At 56.9% G+C, this 13,389-nt stretch overlaps 6 protein-coding genes across 6 annotated transcripts, besides 5 other annotated features; 2 read left to right on the top strand and 4 right to left on the bottom strand.

Annotated features, from left to right (window-relative positions):
* Window positions 1–396: 396 nt before the first annotated feature.
* EKO05_0006346 (Beta-glucosidase) lies at window positions 397–3,438 on the bottom strand (the record flags this gene model as incomplete). The annotated part of the gene is made up of 3 exons (XM_038940638.1): window positions 397–2,595; window positions 2,652–2,810; window positions 2,863–3,438. 3 exons carry the CDS (start codon window positions 3,436–3,438, stop codon window positions 397–399), a joined length of 2,934 nt encoding a protein of 977 aa, XP_038797846.1.
* Window positions 3,105–3,173: a tandem repeat.
* A 101-nt stretch (window positions 3,439–3,539) lies between the features above and the next one.
* Window positions 3,540–3,594: a tandem repeat.
* A 37-nt stretch (window positions 3,595–3,631) lies between these two features.
* Window positions 3,632–3,714: a tandem repeat.
* Window positions 3,715–3,759: 45 nt separating this feature from the next.
* Window positions 3,760–3,804: a tandem repeat.
* A 498-nt stretch (window positions 3,805–4,302) lies between these two features.
* EKO05_0006347 (Citrate (Si)-synthase) lies at window positions 4,303–5,937 on the bottom strand (the record flags this gene model as incomplete). The annotated part of the gene is made up of 5 exons (XM_038940567.1): window positions 4,303–4,515; window positions 4,566–5,544; window positions 5,596–5,752; window positions 5,808–5,835; window positions 5,890–5,937. The coding sequence occupies 5 exons, from the start codon at window positions 5,935–5,937 to the stop codon at window positions 4,303–4,305; spliced, it is 1,425 nt and encodes a 474-aa protein (XP_038797847.1).
* Window positions 5,938–6,307: 370 nt separating this feature from the next.
* Window positions 6,308–6,392: a tandem repeat.
* A 117-nt stretch (window positions 6,393–6,509) lies between these two features.
* EKO05_0006348 (Isocitrate lyase) lies at window positions 6,510–8,523 on the top strand (the record flags this gene model as incomplete). The annotated part of the gene is made up of 5 exons (XM_038940327.1): window positions 6,510–6,924; window positions 6,983–7,271; window positions 7,324–8,160; window positions 8,213–8,466; window positions 8,516–8,523. 5 exons carry the CDS (start codon window positions 6,510–6,512, stop codon window positions 8,521–8,523), a joined length of 1,803 nt encoding a protein of 600 aa, XP_038797848.1.
* A 238-nt stretch (window positions 8,524–8,761) lies between these two features.
* On the top strand, window positions 8,762–10,826 carry EKO05_0006349 (uncharacterized protein; the record flags this gene model as incomplete). Its single annotated transcript, XM_038940631.1, has 2 exons — window positions 8,762–10,398; window positions 10,460–10,826. The coding sequence occupies 2 exons, from the start codon at window positions 8,762–8,764 to the stop codon at window positions 10,824–10,826; spliced, it is 2,004 nt and encodes a 667-aa protein (XP_038797849.1).
* Window positions 10,827–10,905: 79 nt separating this feature from the next.
* EKO05_0006350 (uncharacterized protein) lies at window positions 10,906–11,890 on the bottom strand (the record flags this gene model as incomplete). Its single annotated transcript, XM_038940292.1, has 2 exons — window positions 10,906–11,809; window positions 11,856–11,890. 2 exons carry the CDS (start codon window positions 11,888–11,890, stop codon window positions 10,906–10,908), a joined length of 939 nt encoding a protein of 312 aa, XP_038797850.1.
* Window positions 11,891–12,323: 433 nt separating this feature from the next.
* On the bottom strand, window positions 12,324–13,305 carry EKO05_0006351 (tRNA(Phe) 7-((3-amino-3-carboxypropyl)-4-demethylwyosine(37)-N(4))methyltransferase; the record flags this gene model as incomplete). Its single annotated transcript, XM_038940475.1, has 2 exons — window positions 12,324–12,824; window positions 12,871–13,305. The coding sequence occupies 2 exons, from the start codon at window positions 13,303–13,305 to the stop codon at window positions 12,324–12,326; spliced, it is 936 nt and encodes a 311-aa protein (XP_038797851.1).
* Between the last annotated feature and the right edge of the window lie 84 nt (window positions 13,306–13,389).

Consider the following 13,389-nt stretch of genomic DNA (forward strand, 5'->3'; position numbering starts at 1 on the left):
TGGAGAATCTGTCCAGAGCATCGTGATTTCTGTTTCTGTTCCTGGTTCTGGTTTCTGCCCAACGCGCCTTGTATCCTCACAGCGCCACATGCATGTGCATTTGGGAGCTGGAAAAAATGGCGAGATGGACGAAGTGAAAACAGTCATCTGGACAATGCACGTTCCAAGTCAGAGCTGGAGAGGGAACAAGCAAAGCAGATGGTTTGAACAATATAATGCATCATCTACAGAGAGAAACGAAAAGACACGACGAGAGAAATGCCCACGCCAACGAAGACAGGAGATACAAAACGAGCTCTAACCTAACAACACATCTACGATCCATCTCACGCCAACGCCAATGAGAAACACAGCCGGTAGACTCCAGAGACACCTCCCTCCGTATAATCCGGCCATCTACCAGGTCCCCGCAAGCGGCAGGTTCCTACTGGAGAAGCCAACGGCAATCCCAAACGCGCCCTCGGTAGGCATGACCCAATTCTGGCGCTTGACGTCCCAGTAGCTCAGATCCCTGCGGGTGACATCGAACGTGACGAGGGCTGTGCCGCCGCCGGTGCCGTGCTCCTGCGAATCGGCCTCGACAAACACCTTTTCGAAGCCGCGTAGCACGCGGACGGGGAAGTCGACGGGCTCGCCGCTTTCCGGGTCCTTGTAGTTCTGTGGGAAGGACACGTAGAGTTGCACGACGGTCGAGCCGTCGACAGGGCCCATGTTGGTGACGGAAGCGGAGACGGTCAGGATCGTCGTGTACAGGTCTGGATTCCCGCCTGGGCCGCCGCCGGCGTCGCTGAGTGGGCTTTGCGGGACAGGGTCCGGCGCGGACAAGGACGTGCCCTCTGTGGAGGTGAGCCAGGGGTAGATGTACTTTTCCACCTTGTGGAAGTCTTTGGGGAAGAGAGCGGACTTGGGGTCGGGCACGTCGGTCGGGTAGCTCGGTGGTGCGAGGCCGGAAGGGCGGGCGGCAGGCAGCGCAGACTTGGCGTGCTTGGAGCGGATGAGCAGGGACGAGAGCTTGAACTGCGTGTACGATAGACCGTAGCCGAACTCATAGCGTGGGGTGATGTCTTGCTTGTCGAAGTGGCGGTAGTCGATGTACAGACCTTCGGAGAAATTCTGCTGAGGCGCAAGACCGTCAGAGGGACTTGGTAGATATTTGACCTTGCTGCCAGGACCAAAGTCGTCCTCTTTCTTAGCAATTGTGTATGGCAAACGACCAGAGGGGTTGACGTCACCAAAGAGAACATCAACGATTGCATTGCCAGACTCCTGACCAGGCAGGTTGGCGATCAGCACAGCTTTGACGTTGGGGATTTCGATAAACTCCTCCAGGATGACTGAGCCAACGGTGTGGACTACGACAACGACGTCGCCGTTGCCCTTGCCGCAACCTTTGGCGACGTCCTTGACAAGCTGGTTGCCGCCCTTTTGGATAGAGAGATCGTTTCGGTCACCACGGACATCAGCCCACTTCAGATAGCCCTCTCCAGCATCTGAGTTGACAAAGACGATGCAGAGGTCCTGGTCCTCGACAATTTCCTTCTGTTTCGGCAGCTTGTTCTCAAGCCAATCGGTGACGTAGACGTTCTCTTCGTCGAACGCACTCCGAATCGCGGACATTGGCTCCACAAGGTATGGAAAGTCCACGGCACCGGAACCCCAGCCAGAAGCCAGCGTACCGTCGTTGCAGCTTTGGTCAGGACACTTGTTGATGCCGTCGTGAGGAAGACGTGCATCTTCGCCGAATACACCGACGCGAGTTTTGGTCTGCCTCTTCGCCTTGTCGAGGCCTTTGCGGCTCAACGGCAAGACCTTGTCCTCGTTCTTGACCAAGACGGTGCCTTCAGCTGCCACTTTGCGTACCACATCCTTGTGGTCGCCTTGTGGATTGACAAACTGGTTGACGACACCCACGGTTTTATCCGATGGGCTACCTTCGTGAAGCTTCCCAATCTTGTCGTTTGTCCAGGACGAGAAGTTGGGGCCTTGGTCAGACCACTTGTCTTGTCCGACCTGGTACCAGGATGCCACAACACGAGTGACCATGTCGTCGAGGCGATCCATAGGGACGCTGCCGTTCAGCACGGCCTGGGTGAGCTTCGAGCCCCAAAGGCTGTCACCCTTGGCCCAGCGGAGCCCGTCGCCAGGCATCGACATATCCAAGCCGGCGAGCGCACTCGCAACGCCAGATCGCTGAGCGAGCCAATCCGACTGCACGAATCCTTGGAAGCCCAGCTCGTCTTTTAGCACGCCGTTCAGTAGCTTGCTGTTTCCACAGGCGTACGAAGAGTTGACCTGGTTGTACGAGCACATGACCGACACGACACCAGCCTTGACAGAGTCGGCAAATGGCCAGGCGTAGATTTCATGCAAGGCACGGTCGTCAATGTTGCTCGAGATAGCATTGGGGAGACCCCACTCCCAGGCTTGACGGAAGTGCTCCTGTTCATTGCCGACAAAGTGCTTTGCGGTGGCCATGACGCCCTCCTCTTGGATGCCCTTGATCGTTTGTGCGGCCGCGATACCTTGGAGTACCGGATCGCTGCCAAAGCCTTCCCAGTTGCGTCCTCCAGCCGGCATGCGGCCTATTGGACCCATCTACCAAGACGTCACTATTAGCGTTCTCGAGCAGGCATGCAATGTTATGGACTTACGGCAGGTCCGAGCAGGACGTTGATACCCTTGAGTCGTGCTTCCTTGCCATGCGCCTTGCCGCGCTGGTACATGAGCTCCTTGTTCCAGGTGGCGCCCACCGTGATGCCGGCAGGGAAAGCGGTGATGTTGTCTGCAAAGCGAATGCCGAGCGGGCCGTCCTGTGCTGGGGTTAGCGTCGTGATGCGCAGCTGTGGTGGTGGTGTCGCCTACCTGCAAGCACAACTGCGGAAACTTGAGCCTCGGGACAGCGCCATTGTTGCCGACGCACATGTCCATGCTCCAGCCAGTGCCCGTGGTGATGTTGACCTTCTCGACCAGCGTCATCTGCTTGACCAGCGCAGCGGCCTTGTTGTAGCTCTCCTCCCACGCCGGGTCTGCTCCGCCCTTGGGGGCCGGGTACCAGGGCGGACTCAAGCCATCCAGGGGGACCGAGGCCTTGTAGGCCCAGATGCCGCCGGCGGCGAGCAGCAGGACGGTGGCGGCGACGAAGGTCAGCAGCCAGCAGCAGCAGCGGCCGGGCGTGAGCCTCTTCCTCGGGGCAAGCAGCGTGGCAGAGGCGGCCTCTGCGTCCCTGAACGAGGCCTTGCGCACTTTGAGGTCGCCTGCGCTCTTCTTGCGCTTGAGCTTGCTGTCGAAGGCGAGCGGGTCGTGCTCCTCCAGGTCCTCCAGCGTGGCGTGCGAGTCGGTGGAGAAGCGAGTGGGCGTGGGCTCCATGTCGTCGTCGGTCGGGGCGTCGATCCTAGCGTACTTGCCCCGGCGCAGCTGGTGGGACTCGTAGGGCGCCATGGTGATTCGGTCTGGTGGCGAGCGTGCTCCTGTGCGGCCAATGGCAGCGAGTGACGGGGAGCGTCGAGCTCAGTCTAATACGAGCGGGTCATGGGTTTGCCTGCGTTTGCCTGCGTTTGCCTGCGTTTGGTATTGGCGTTGGCGTTTGGCATGCGTAGTGGCAGCAATCGTGAGGGAAGAGCCAACGGCGTGACGAGCGGCGAGGCGGTGATGTGGCTGTGGAAGGCGACGAGCGGCGAGGCGGTGATGTGGCTGCGGAAGGCGACGAGCGGCGAGGTGGTGATGTGGTTGCGGAAGGTGACGAGCGACGAGGCTGCGACTAAGCCACCAAGCCACCAAGCAACCAAGCAGCCATGCAGTCAATCATCGTGGCAGCAGCCGCCCCTGGTTCCTGCGCTAGGAAGCTAGGAAGCTAGGAGGCGCCTCCCGAGAAAGCCGGCTATGATGCTTTAGCGGCAGTTCCTCACGTAGCGCACGTAGTGCTAGAGGCCTTTAGCGTGTGTACTCGTGCTCTGCAGTTTTTACAAAACTAAAAATAAAAACAAAAACGCTGAAGCCTCGTACTGCCTTTTTCGGTTGCAGAGAGCTGCAGAGTAGCATTGAATACCTCCTACACAATCAAGGGCTGTTGGCTTGGTCCGCATCACCCAGCAGCCCGGGTCCTTGAAAGCTAAAGAGTGGAGCCTCGATACAATCGGCAACCTGTAGTCAACACGCCCTCCCGTAATGGCTTCGGCTTTATATCCACCATCACAGCAGCATCAACCTATTTTATACTCCGTTTCTCATTGGCCAAACGCTGGAAATCTGCCATCGACACAACACGGCTTTTTCTTAGGGAGCTCAAGCTCAACCTCTCTGCCTCTACGCACCAACCTGGTCTAAAATGCCCTGCAGGTTGATGCTCTTGGGGCGCTCAATAGGCAGACCCAGTGCCCGGTCCCAGATGAGCTGTGCGAGCGGTCCAAGGCCGCGGCTGACACCGAATGTAGCAGTGTAGTAGAGTGTCTCCTTGAAGCCGTAGTGGTGGAACAGGACACCCGAAGACGAGTCGACGTTGGGGAAGGGGTTCTTGGTCTACAACACGCGTTAGTGACTCGACGGCAATGACACCTTGACCGGCTTACCTTGCCGTGCTCGGTGAGCACACCAGGAGCAATTTGCGAGTTGGTCTTCACGAGCTGGTACACCGGGTTGGCGGCGATATCAGGACGAGCGTCGGCAAAGTCCATGAGAGCTTGGAAACGCGGGTCAGGCTTCCTGAGCACGGCGTGGCCATACCCGGGGATGACGCGTCCAGACTTCAACACGCTCCAGAGGTATTTGTTGACGTCGCTCTCGCTGAACTTGTCGCCAACCGCCTTCTGCATGTCCAGAATAAAGCGCAGCACTTCCTGAGCAGCGAGGCCGTGGAGTGGGCCAGCAAGACCTTGTAGACCAGCGCTGTAGCTGAGGAAGGGATCGCTGAGCGCTGAACCAACCAGGTGCGTGGCGTGCGCCGACACGTTACCACCCTCGTGGTCGCCGTGCAGAGCGAGGTACAAGCGGAGGAGATCTTGGAAACCCTCGTTCTCCTCGCCGGCCTTGCCCAGCATGGCAGCGAAGTTGTACGACCAATCTTGGTCGAGATCGACTTGGTTGGGCAGAGCACCGCCGCCGCGGTATGCGTTCTGGTAGATCTTGGCAGCAATGGTGGGCAGCTTGGCGAGCAGGCTGATGGAGTCGTCAAAGGTCGGCTCCCAGTAATCGGCCTTGTTGATGCCCTTCTCGTACGCCTTTGCAAACTTGGACTCGTAGTTGAGCGCGGAGACGGCGCAGGCAAACTGCGTCATGGGGTGGAGGTCCTTGGGGAAGTCGTCCAGCATCTTGGCGACGAACTTGGGGATTTGCGCCTTCTCCGCCAGCTCGCGAGACAGAACACGGGTCTGGGCGACCGAAGGGACTTCGCCTGTGAGCAGCAACCAGAACATGGCCTCGGGCAGCATCTCGGTGCCAGACGTGCCCTTGGGGAGCACTTGCTGGCAGTCCTTGATGGTCTTGCCGTGGAATCGAATGCCCTCGTTGGCGTCGAGGACGGAGCCTTCCCATACCATGGCCTTCAGGCCTCTGTGGCCGTGTCAGGTGCTGTTGAGGAAGCGCTTGCTGGAGGGCGCATACCTCATGCCTCCTAACGCATTCTCGACCTTGACTTCACCGAGCTTCTTGTCGCTCTGAGCTTTGACCCTCTTTAGCAGCTCGCGCTTCGCAGGCAGGACTCTTTCGAAGGTCTCCTTGAGTGTAGGCTCGGCAGAGGACGAGTAGGTGCATGCCTGCACTGCATCACACGTGTTAGCTCCTTCCGTCTGGAAGCGCAGCGCTCAATTGCATACCAGATGCGAAAGGACGAGTGGGCGAGGGCTGCCGTAGTCTTTGTCAGCTACCATCCATGCAGTTGGGTTGGTGCGCGCCCACCTTTGCAGCTCGGAGAGCTCTCGCAGCAGTTCGTGCGCTCAGGGCCATAGCTCGGACGTGGGAGGGGAAAGCTGGGGCACGGTTTGCGGGGAAGACGGCGGCTTTCTTTCTTCACCAGACTGCAGGGTCAAGAAGCTGTCGACAACGGAGGGTGCAGAGACAGGGCAGAGAAGAAGCCACGAAGGACGCACAGCGGCAATGCTCGGCTACTCGAATCCCCAGGGCAAAGATGCGTCCGCCGTCCGCTGATGCGCACGACGTCAATGTACCGAGGGGCATAGTTCGCAGGCGGCTTAGTGGCACAGGCTACCCTCGGCTTCTCGGTGCGGAGAAGCTGCGCCAAAGCCATGGCACACGCTCGCCACAGTCCCAAGGTCCCAAGGTCCAAAGCACCAAAGCACCACAGGACTACAAGTAGGCACGACGGCACGACAGCACGACAGCACGACGGCACGACAGCACGACAGCACGACGGCACGACAGCACGACAGCACGACGGCACGTGCGCAGAGCGACATCTCCGGCATTGGCTGCTGCTGTTGCCGCCCGCAGTAAAAGTGCACCCAACTGAAGACTCGAGCTTGGCAGACTCGCGCTCTTTCTCGTAGCCCTCAATCGCAATGCTGCGCACAGTAGCCCGCTCCGTCGCGCGTCAGAGCCGAACACTGAGAAGCGAGCACCGAACACCGCCGCGGCTCCGTCCCCTCTCCACCACCGCGGGTCGCATGTCGAGCTCGACGCTCCAGCCAGTCGACGCTCCCGTGTCAGCTGCGCTTCCAGGCGACTCGTTCCAGCTGCTCCCCGAGGCCTCCAAGGCAGGCCAGGCCGAAGACGCCCTCTTCGATGCGCAGGTGCAGGCCGTGAGGGACTGGTGGGCGTCGCCGCGCTACCAGGGCATCAAGCGGCCATACTCAGCCGAGGATGTCGTGAGCAAGCGAGGGGCGCTGCAGCAGTCGTACCCCAGCTCGCTGATGGCACGCAAGCTGTTCAACCTGCTGGAGGAGCGCGCGGCCAAGGGCGAGCCTGTACATACGAGTGCGTTCAATCCACACTCTTCTCATGACACACCACGACTGATGCCTCCTTCCTGCAGTGGGTGCCATTGACCCCGTGCAAATGTCCCAGCAAGCGCCCAACCAGGAAGTGCTCTACATCTCCGGGTGGGCGTGTTCCTCCGTCCTGACCACCACCAACGAAGTTTCCGCCGATTTCGGTGACTACCCTTACAACACCGTCCCCAACCAGGTGCAACGCCTCTTCAAGGCCCAGCAGCTCCATGACCGCAAAAACTGGGACAACAGGCGGAAGATGAGCCCAGAGGAACGCGCAAAGACACCCTACCTGGACTACATGCGCCCCATCATTGCTGACGGCGATACCGGGTGAGTCAGGATGGATGGCAGAGCACACACCCAGTACTGACATCCCGAACAGGCACGGCGGTCTCTCAGCAGTCATCAAGCTGGCGAAGCTCTTCGCTGAGAACGGTGCTGCCGGCGTGCACTTTGAGGATCAGCTCCACGGCGGCAAGAAGTGCGGACATCTGGCTGGAAAGGTCTTGGTACCTGTTGGCGACCACATCAACCGCCTCGTGGCCGCACGCTTTCAGTGGGACACCATGGGTTGCGAGAACCTCGTCATTGCCCGTACCGACTCGGAGAGCGGCAAGCTGCTGTCAAGCGCCGTCGACGTGCGCGACCACGAATTCATCAAGGGTGTCACGGAAGACACAGAACCACTGGCCGAGACCCTGCAGAACATGGAGGCAGAGGGCGCACCGGGCAAGGAAATCGATGCCTTTGAGGCTGCGTGGGTCAAGAAGCACAAGCTCGTCACCTACGATGAAGCCGTCGTACAGCATCTAGAGAAAGAGGGCGCTTCCCAGTCCACCATCCACACCTACCTAAACGAGACTAAGCAGAACCCAAACCTGTCCCTCCTTAGGCGCCGCGAACTCTCTGCGAAGCACACCAAGACCCCTGTGTACTTCAACTGGGACATCCCACGAACACGCGAAGGCTTCTACCACTACAAGGCTGGCATGGCCGCTGCGACAAAGCGAGGGAAGGAGTTCGCACCATACGCTGACCTGTTGTGGGTTGAGACCGGTGACCCGAGTGTGGAGAAGGCTGCTGGCTTTGCTGGTGAGATTAGGGAGCAGTACCCTGGCAAGAAGTTTGTCTACAATCTGTCGCCTAGCTTCAATTGGATGGGTCAAGGTTTCAGTGAGGAGGCACTGAAGAGCTTCGTCTGGGACTTGGCTAAGCATGGGTACGTGTCTCCCCTCAGTCTGACCATGAAGTGGTAATTAACAAGGCACTAGATTCGTCTTTCAGCTCATCTCGCTTGCTGGCATTCACTCCACAGCAACGATAACCTGCGAGCTGTCACGCGCTTTCAAGGATGAGGGTATGCTAGCATACGTCAAGCTTGTCCAATCTCGAGAGAAGGAGTTAGGCTGCGATGTCTTGACACATCAGAAGTGGAGCGGTGCTGGTTACATAGATGGCATCCTCGGCGCGATACAGAGTGGTAGTTCAGGCAGCAAAAGTATGGGAGAGGGCAACACAGAAACAGGTATGTTCAGGACCCGAAATATTGATTTCCACAGGCTAACATTCAAAAGGCTTCTAGATGAAGATCATCCCACGCAGACCAAACACAGTCTATCAATCAAGCAGCACATTCAAAAACGCTATATATTTGTTGACACGGCCATGCAGTACGCCGAACGTTCCTCGCTTGGTTGAGCCAGAAACAATCTAGCGAGATGGTCAGCCGAGTCTCGCCCTTGCCAATCTGGTGCTGTCGCCCATCAAACCCCAGCCTGATCCCTCATACACATATACTGACATCTACCACCCCTACGGTCATGCCCTTCGCTGACTTACCACCGTTCGCATACAGTGCACTTGCAGGGCGCGAGATACGAGTACTCGTCCCTGGTATCTCGGGTCCAGCAAAAAAGCTGTCTTGGTCGCTCCAAACAGTCAGTCTTGATGAAAGTGATCTCCACTTCGTCGCACTGTCGTACGCCTGGGCGACTCAATCTCACCCTGATACTTATATCATTTCTTGCAATGGGTGTCAACTGCGAGTACACCACAATCTCTATCGCGCTCTATCTTCTCTGGATAGACGCTTTCGGGCTGAGAATGCGATGATCATACCTTACTGGATCGATGCAATTTGCATCAATCAAGCAGACGATGAGGAGAAGACTCTCCAGATCAAACTCATGAACACTATATATCGACAGGCTGACAAAGTGTTGGTTTGGCTCGGCGAGGCACTGACACAAGAACAACAAGACCTAATACCACGTGCAATTGAGCTCTTGCCATTGCTCGTCAAGGAGCACGCACGATATCGTCTGTCGACGGCTGGTCCGTACTTCGAAGTTGCCCCTGAACTTAGTCATCTTGGCCGCGATGGTTGGGAGGCAATCTTACATCTCGTGAGGAACACCTACTTCTGGAGAGTCTGGGTAGTCCAGGAAGTGGCATTAGCCAAGGGTGTTATGTTCCTTTGTGGCGACCACGAGATAAGTCTGCAGTTGATGGAGGAGGCGGTAGTTGACAGTTGGAATCTTAGGAACTGGGCCATATATGACCTGACGAATGGGCAACGGATGCGAGTTCAGGCACCATCACATGACGACAGCGTGGTCTTCAAGATTCGACATATTGTCCAACCAGACCACAAGGATTACAACACAGAAGGTAACGCACACCAAACAATACGCATCGCAAATCTACTAGACAACCAGACTTGCTTCGCGCCGCAGGACCGGGTTCTCGGGATACTGGGGATGGTTCAGGAAGAATTTGAAGGCGCTGGCAGAGAGCTACACAGATACACATCCATCCCGCATCTCTACACACGGTTTAGTACGTTGCTATTCACTGCTTCCGGGCCATCTATCACAGATTTACATTGGTGGTTCTACCTCAGCATGGCCTTCAACCTCAAGAGGATTGACGGACTGCCATCGTGGGTGCCAGATCTCCACCACAATGACTCCAAGTGCAAACGTCAGCCTTACGAATCAATGCTAGCCGCTCGAGTATACAGTGATCCTCCGTGGCAGGCGAGCTCCAGACCCTGCATAGTTTCCAAGGGATCGCGGTCCGATGAGATTATCCTCCGAGGCAAGCTGCTGGACACAGTCTTGCTCGTTCATCCAGAGGTGCCGCATTTCCCCGGCGACTCTGAACCTGGCTATGGAGACGGCATGACATGGCTGCGAGTCATGACCGACGTTATCCAATGGGAGCGCAAGCTTGCAGACGCAGTACTCTACCACCCACCATCTCAGTCAACACGCGCAGCCAGCGAGGAACCTGTATACAGCGGCATATCAGAGGATACGTACTGGCGCACGCTTCTCGCAGATGCCCGCGTCGACTTCACAGGTAACAAAAAATTCACGCGCGAGACATGGCTGCTATTCCGAGAAGCCGGACAGCGCATGCTGGTGCTCGTTCCGCGACTCGAGGAGCTCAGAAAGTGCGTACACCAACCCCCATTACCATTCTTCCCATGCTCCTCCTAACTCAATTCTTCCTAGAACAACGGGCCGAGACCCCTGGACCCTCCCGGACTGGGCCTCGAGCGAGCAGGAAACGCAGACGATGCATAGCTTCCGCGGTCCCGGACAGCCCGTGGGCAGCTTTGCTGCTGTGCTGTGCTTTACGCGCCATCACCAGCTGTTCGGCACCGAGCATGGGCGGCTCGGATTCACGGCTACGGGTGTGCAGAGGGGCGACGTGGTCTGTGTGTTCAACCACGCCGTGTCGCCCCATGTGCTGCGGAGAGTGCGGGACCGCGATGGTGCGGCGCGGTACAGGTTCGTTGGGGACGCGTATGTGCATGGGTTGATGTATGGGGAGAGTGATGATTTGGACGTCGAGGAGAGGGATATTGTGCTGGTCTAACGTGTATCTGTTCTTCCTACAGCATTCTATGTAAAGCTCTCCCTCACCATGTTTCAATACCACCCTTGCCGACACTTTTTCACAACTCGCTCTTTCCTGCCACCTCGGGCCGTCGCCCCTTGGCTATCAGTATCGTCCGCCACAACTTCTTCCCGCCAAATTCCATGTACGACCGCTCCTTCAGCGTGACGACGTCGACATCGACGAATCCTGCGTCGGTGAAGAACTGCTTCACGCCGTCCATGGTGAAGTGCGGCACTACGATCGAGTCCATCATTTTCTTGCGCAGCTCTGGGTCGTGTTTGGTGAAGTCTTGGCTCGCGCTGTCCGGGTTGTGCTGGTGCTTGTGTGCGTGGTCGAGGGAGTCATGATGTGTGCCGTCGTCGCCATGCTTGTGTCCATGCGAGTGACTGTGGCCATGACCATGCTTGTGCACTGCGTGATTACCTTGACTTCCTTCTACAGGACGGCCATGCTCGTCCGCGAGCACGTCGCCGCCCTCGAGGAAATCGTTAATCACCAGTGCGCCACCGGGCCGCAGTCTCTCCTTCAACTGCGTGGCTGCGTGGACAACGTCTTCGAAGTGGTGGAAGCCGAAGCCGACAGTCGCCAGGTCGAAGTCCCACCACTCTTTCCCTGCAAACTCGGCAGGTTGGGGGTTAGCTTTGTCGAAGAGGTCGCCGACGACGGCGTCGACGGTCGACCGAGGCAGGCCGGCGCTGGCGGCGCGCGACTGGAAGGTGGAAACCATGTTGGGTGAGATGTCGATGCCGAGCGTCCTGGTCACATAGGGCCCGAAGGTCCGTGTCATGAGTCCAGTGCCGCATGCGTAGTCCAAGAGTCGGACTTCGGAGCCATCAGCGCTGGAACCGGTGTTGGCGAACGGGATGCCGATCCAGTTAAGCCGAGAGCGTAGTTCGTCGGCGACTTGGGTGTTGACTGCAGCGAACCAGGGCTTGGTGTCATACGAGTCGGATATGGTGCTGGGTCTGTTAGATTGAGATTTACTGTGGCAGGTGATGTACTTACTCGAAATATTTGCGGTTGAGTTCTGCGAGAGACATGTTGGACTGCGAGTGCACCTGAGACAGTTACAATTGAAAGTGCTTCGAGTAGTGTGTTATGTACTTGAAACTTCTTTGATGAGGTGGCCGTGATTAAAGTGATGTCGTGAGGCTACCTATACGTCTGATATATGGTTGTGGACTTGTGGAGAGTTAATAATGTCGCCGCGGAGTTACTGACAAAACGTTCCTATTGGTCGCACCTCTTGCTAGCTCCACAGCATAGTCTACCATTGCGAACAGTAACAGATAGAGGCAGCCTATGTGCTCTCTCTCCAAGTCAAGAATTAACCAGTTATACACTCTACGTACTTTCAGCCAGCAGTCAAACGTAGTATGGTTTCTCTCTGAGGCCGTTTTCTGCACTCTAGGTACTGTTCTCCTCAGCACCGGAGACATTCGACCCTGAAGTTGGTTGTAACGCCACTTTGGCTCACGGAAACATTCCTTCAAGGTTGCCGACAGTGAGTGAGTCATTCTCAGCAATTGCCCTCTTGTCCGAACTTGCGACCTGTAATGCTCGTTGTCGCGCCAGGCCTTCCTCCCTCTTGCGTTGCTTCCTGGCGTCTGCATCTTCCCAGATAGGCTTGGAAGAACCAGACATTGACGTGGGTGAAGACTTGTACGACTCCAAAACTTGTGTACGGAAGCGTGCTATTCGCTCGACGTTGATCTTAAATCGCTCATTCGCAATGCACACCAGGGTTCTCAGATGACTCTCGTCTATCAGAGAGATGTTACGACCCTCACCATCTTGATAACCGATGATAGAGTCGAATGAGTAGCCGGTGGATCGAACAGCCACCACTGGGTTGGCCTCTCCAGTTTTGGATGAACCCAGGCTGACTGCACCGCTCTCTCGAAAGCCAGCACCCATTGCAGCGTTGAGTACCCGTTGTGCGTGATCTAATGAGGCACTCAGGATATGGAGGATCTGATTGAGGTCAGAAACTACGAGGGATAGTGGTTTGTAGACCCACCATTGGCTCGAACTTCAGATGAATAAATCTACAATGTACGCCAGGCCTTTGTGTTGTTTCAGTCACGGCATTTATCATGCCAAACTTCGATGTAAAGTCTGAAGAGGCTGCAGTGCCCAGCACCTCCACAGGATCGTGGGAGATGAAAAGCCATGCACCTCCCCCGCCCTTCCCACCTGGTCCGGCACGCGACTCCTCGCCTTCTTCTGCAAGCTTGAGAGGGTCGCTGTCTGCCCTTCGGCCTTCAAGAAAGACACTGATTCTGCCAGAGCAGCTACTTGTTGTAACAATGCCGTCGAAACCATTGATCTCGTTGATCAGGTCGCGGATCGGTGTATCAATGGAGCCTTTCGGTGAGAGGTCACGGTACTCGCCGTCTGGTGCATCGAGCTGCTCCAGGATTTTTTGCTTGCGAGCCTCAAAGCGTGATGTCATTGCGGCTGTGCCTGGCGGAGTGCAGGAGGGAAGTTGAGTGGTTGGTCCCGTGATATGGCGACGCGAACGTGGTGTTGATTTTCG

This window comes from Ascochyta rabiei, chromosome 10 (genome assembly GCF_004011695.2).
Source record: "Ascochyta rabiei chromosome 10, complete sequence".
Taxonomy (NCBI): domain Eukaryota; kingdom Fungi; phylum Ascomycota; class Dothideomycetes; order Pleosporales; family Didymellaceae; genus Ascochyta; species Ascochyta rabiei.